The sequence below is a fragment of the Solanum tuberosum genome, unplaced genomic scaffold (genome assembly GCF_000226075.1).
Source record: "Solanum tuberosum cultivar DM 1-3 516 R44 unplaced genomic scaffold, SolTub_3.0 scf00741, whole genome shotgun sequence".
NCBI lineage: Eukaryota > Viridiplantae > Streptophyta > Magnoliopsida > Solanales > Solanaceae > Solanum > Solanum tuberosum.
Window position 1 is genome coordinate 35,063 of NW_006239658.1, and position 4,564 is coordinate 39,626.

General features: G+C 37.7%; 1 protein-coding gene across 1 annotated transcript; it reads right to left on the reverse strand.

The window, feature by feature from the left end:
• Positions 1-3,278: 3,278 nt before the first annotated feature.
• LOC107058993 (uncharacterized) lies at positions 3,279-3,845 on the reverse strand. Its single transcript, XM_015305307.1, has one exon. It carries the CDS (start codon positions 3,843-3,845, stop codon positions 3,279-3,281), a length of 567 nt encoding a protein of 188 aa, XP_015160793.1.
• Between the last annotated feature and the right edge of the window lie 719 nt (positions 3,846-4,564).

The following is a 4,564-nucleotide window of genomic DNA, read 5'->3' on the forward strand; positions in this document are numbered from 1 at the left end:
TATTAAATAATGATAAAATTTTAATTAACTAGGACCATTAAATTTAATCGTAGAGTCAAGATTTAAGATAAAGAAACACAATCCATGTGCTCGCCTACGTGGCATACACAGATTGGTCGGTTTAAGGGGGCTTGGATTGCCAAAATTGCTCAAATTAAAACCATTTTAAAATTATAACCTCTTCTTTATTAAATAGTCATAATTTATTAAAATTAAAATAAATTATTTGGCAAGATTAGCTTATTTGATAAAATTAGTCACTATTAAAATTAAATTAAATGTAAAATTAGTAACTCAGTAATTAATTAAGCTTTCTAACTTAAAAAATGTACGAAAAATAACTATTGCGACAAAAGAAATTATATTTGAACAAAAAATAGATTCAATTCTTAAGAACGATATTTATTTAAGAAATGAGAAAGTAAGTAGTAATATATATATATATAATATTTAACTTTTATAAGAAATAACATTTACGAAATAAATTTATCAAATAAACGAAATAAATTTATCAAATAAAATAAATAATTAAAAAATCTCTTCGCATTCTTAAAAAATTTCATAACATATTATTATTATTATTATTATTTTAGTTAAATGTGGAGAGCCAAAATTGGGTGTCAATAGCTTGCCCCTTTCTTTGTCCATGGAAGAGAGTAAAGAAGACGTGGGCAAAGAAATATTGACACAATCCAATTTTAGGCGACCCAACAAAATACACTTTGAACAATAACTTGACAAGAATGTTTATGGAGTTATGGCCGAACTCTGGCGTCCGAGCTGCCTACATATCTCAGGTTTCATGAGAAATCAGGCCACCTGTAGTTCGAGAACATAGCAAATTTTTATAAAAAAATTTCCCCAGTATCGAATTATGGTAATACTGAAATCTTTCGATGGTGAGGTATGAAGAGATTAGCACGAATAGAGGGATGAGATACAATTCTAAAGAAACTTGTATGAGAAATGCTCGGTAGCAATTTCTACTGAAGACTCATGAAAGATAGATGAATTTTCAAAAGGATGCCCTAGTGTCGAGTTACAATGAATTGAGACAGGAAAGAGCTATAAGTGAAATTTAAATCTGAACTTCTGAAAATCGAGTTGAGTTTTGAAAGTGAATCCTTTACGTAGCTAGTGATGCTTGACATTGCACTAACTTGCCCTAGTTTGCTACTTAGAGGGAGTTCCTCGTTGTAATGCATTGTCCTGCAAAACATGTAAAAGGTTGAAAAGTACCTGTTGCGGTAAAAGTTTTTTTTTATAAATTGAAATAGTAATGTAAATAGTAGAGTGTAGATGTTCAAACGACTGTTGATGTCTCTTTTTGTGTTGTGAGTGTGATGTAGGTAAAGTAACTTGTAATGTAGAGGCCCTCGACTGACAGGGCTGTTGTAATGTAAAAGCCTGTATCCGACTGTGTAAAGCTTGTAATGTAAAGCCTCCGGCTGGCGGGGCTGTTGTAATGTAAAAACCTGTATCTGGCTGTGTAAAGCTTGTAATGTAAAGCCTCCGGTTGGCGAGGCTGTTGTAATGTAAAAGCATGCATCTGGTTGTGTAAGGATTGTAATGTAATTTAATTGTCGGTGTGTGATAGCATTTCTATGCGTGCTTGCCCCCGATCGATGGAGCTTCAGTGATGTCACTACAATGTGGTCTCCGATTGGCAGAGTGTTGTTTCTTTTGCTTATATATAGGCTCCGATTGGCGGAGTTCGGTTGATGTTTGCTATGTACAACCTCCGATTGGCGGATTTTGACGATATTTGCTATGTACAACCTTCGGGTGGTGGAATTTGACGATGTTTGCTATGTACAGCCTCCGGGTGGCGGAGTTTGACGACGTTTGCTATGTACAGCCTCCGGTTGGCAGAGTTTGACGATGTTTGCTATAAGCTCTAGTCGGTGGAGTTATTTTGACAGAAAATTAACCATCCTATTTTCCTACGAGGGCCCTCTTTTCTTCAGTATTTGATCTAGATCTTGAGCGTACCTGCAAAGATTTAAACAAAATATATTTTAGTCACAAGATGCACGTTGAAGTATTCCCAGGAAATGAAGTAGAGAAAGAGTATTTTGGCTCATAATTGTGAGAAATCAAATGGCGTTTCCGGTCATGCCCTGAGACTTGATATTATTTTCTTGATTCCTGTGTTCCTGCACTTAAAGAAAATTTTAGTTTGGGAGGGGGTGTTGATTTACATTGACTTACGGACTGAAGCCTCGTCACTAGAATCCTTCGACACCTTGTCAGTACCGCACATAGTTTCTTAACCTAGAGACTTGGTAGGTGGATGAGCAGATTTTTTTTTTGAAAAGAATTAGCTTGTTTTTCTAGAAAATAAGTATACTACGTATATATATATATAGTAATTCTCTAGCGTTTTTAGATTATGACATGTTCCGAAGTCCATCGAGCTTTCCATTTTGTTGACTATATCCAACATAGTCCTCCTGTAGCTTTTACCCTTCTGATGAAGCTTTCCTAACTTTTTTGCAGACACTACGACGATTGATATTCTTCAATATTCTGAAGTTACGCTAACTATGAGGAATGTTTCCTAAAGGTATGTACATAATTGATCGAGCCTGACTTAGGCTGCCTACGTATCCCCAAAATAGGAATCAGTTCAGAACGTAGTTCGAATACAAGAGGGAGAAATAGAAGTATGTAATGCGATGACCGAGCTTGACTCAAGCTGCCTACTTATCCAAGTGGAATCAGGTCGTAACGTAGTTCAGTTACAATAGGAAAGTAAAAAAAATATGAAATGTAATGACCGGGCCTGACTCAGGCTGCCTACGTATCCCCAAAATAGGAATCAGTTCAGAACGTAGTTCGAATACAAGAGGGAGAAATAGAAGTATGTAATGCGATGACCGAGCTTGACTCAAGCTGCCTACTTATCCAAGTGGAATCAGGTCGTAACGTAGTTCAGTTACAATAGGAAGTAAAAAAATATGAAATGTAATGACCGGGCCTGACTCAGGCTGCCTACGTATTCAAGAGAAATCAGGTTAGGACGTAGTTCAAATTCAATATGAAAGTAAAAAATGCAAGGGACCGAATCCGACAAGGATTGCCTACGTATCCCACCAAGGGAATTCAGGTCGAGCGTAGTTCTAAATACATGGAAATGATGTTTTTGGGTTTTCTAAGAGAGACCGGATCCGATGTGGGTTGCCTACGTACCCCGCCGTGGGAAGTTAGGTTTAAACGTAGTTCTGTTACATTGAAAAAAGCAAAAGTACACAAAATAAGCGCTAATCTTGAGGTCTTCAGATGTAGTATTTCTTGATGTCGTCTGAATTGATTGGCTTTGGGCTTACTCTGCCGTCCATTTCTGCTAAGATTACCGCTCCTCCAGAGAGTACTCTATGAACCATGTAGGGTCCTTGCCAATTTGGTGCAAATTTCCCTTTGGCTTCTCCTTGGTGAAGAAAAATCTTCTTCAATACTAACTGCCTTGGTGTGAACTGTCGAGGTTTGACTTTCTTGTTGAATGCTTTAGTCATTCTGTTCTGGTAGAGTTGGTCATGACAAACAACGTCCATCATCTTTTCATCGATGAACATCAATTGCTCATGTCTGCTACGTATCCATTCTGCATCATCCAGACCAACCTCTTGGATAATCCTTAAAGATGGTATCTCCACCTCAGCAGGTATTACTGCTTCTGAACCGTAAACCAACATATAAGAAGTGGCCCTAGTTGATGTTCTGATTGTGGTGCGATAACCAAGCAAAGCATATGGTAGCTTCTCATGCCATTGCCTATGACTGTCCACTATTTTCCTTAAAATCTTCTTGATATTCTTATTTGCAGCCTCAACTGCCCCATTCATCTGTGGGCGGTAAACCGTGGAATTTCGATGAGCAATCTTAAACCTTTCTCAAGTTTCTTTCATAAGATCGTTGTTGAGGTTGGTTGCATTGTCTGTTATGATTGATTCTGGAATTCCAAACCGACAAACTATGTTGTTACAAACAAAGTCTACTACTACCTTCTTAGTCACAACCTTGTATGTCGAAGCTTTGACCCATTTTGTGAAATAATCGATAGCCACTAGGATGAAACGATGTCCATTTGACGCGGGGAACCCATCACATTGAGCTCATTCGGTGGAACCCGTATAAAATCTCCATGCACTTGACATTGATGACACTTTTGCACATACCGGATGCTATCTCTCTCCATGGTCATCCAAAAATATCCAGCTCTTAAAATTTTCTTTGCCAAAGTGAACCCATTCATGTGAGGTCCACATGTTCCTGCATGTATTTCTTCCAAAAGCCTTGTCGTTTCTGCGACGTCGACGCACCTCAACAATCCTAAATTCGAAGTTCTCCTATATAGGATTCTCCGTTAAGGAAGAAATAATTGGCCATCCTCCTCAAAGTCCGTTTCTGGTTTCTTGTGGCATTTTCAGGATATTCTTGTGCTTCTATCAATCTTCAGATGTCATAGTACCAAGGTTTTCCATCCAGTTCCTCATCTACATGAAAACAGTAAGCATGTTGATCATGTATCTCTACATCGATAGGATCGATGTAATTCTTGTCT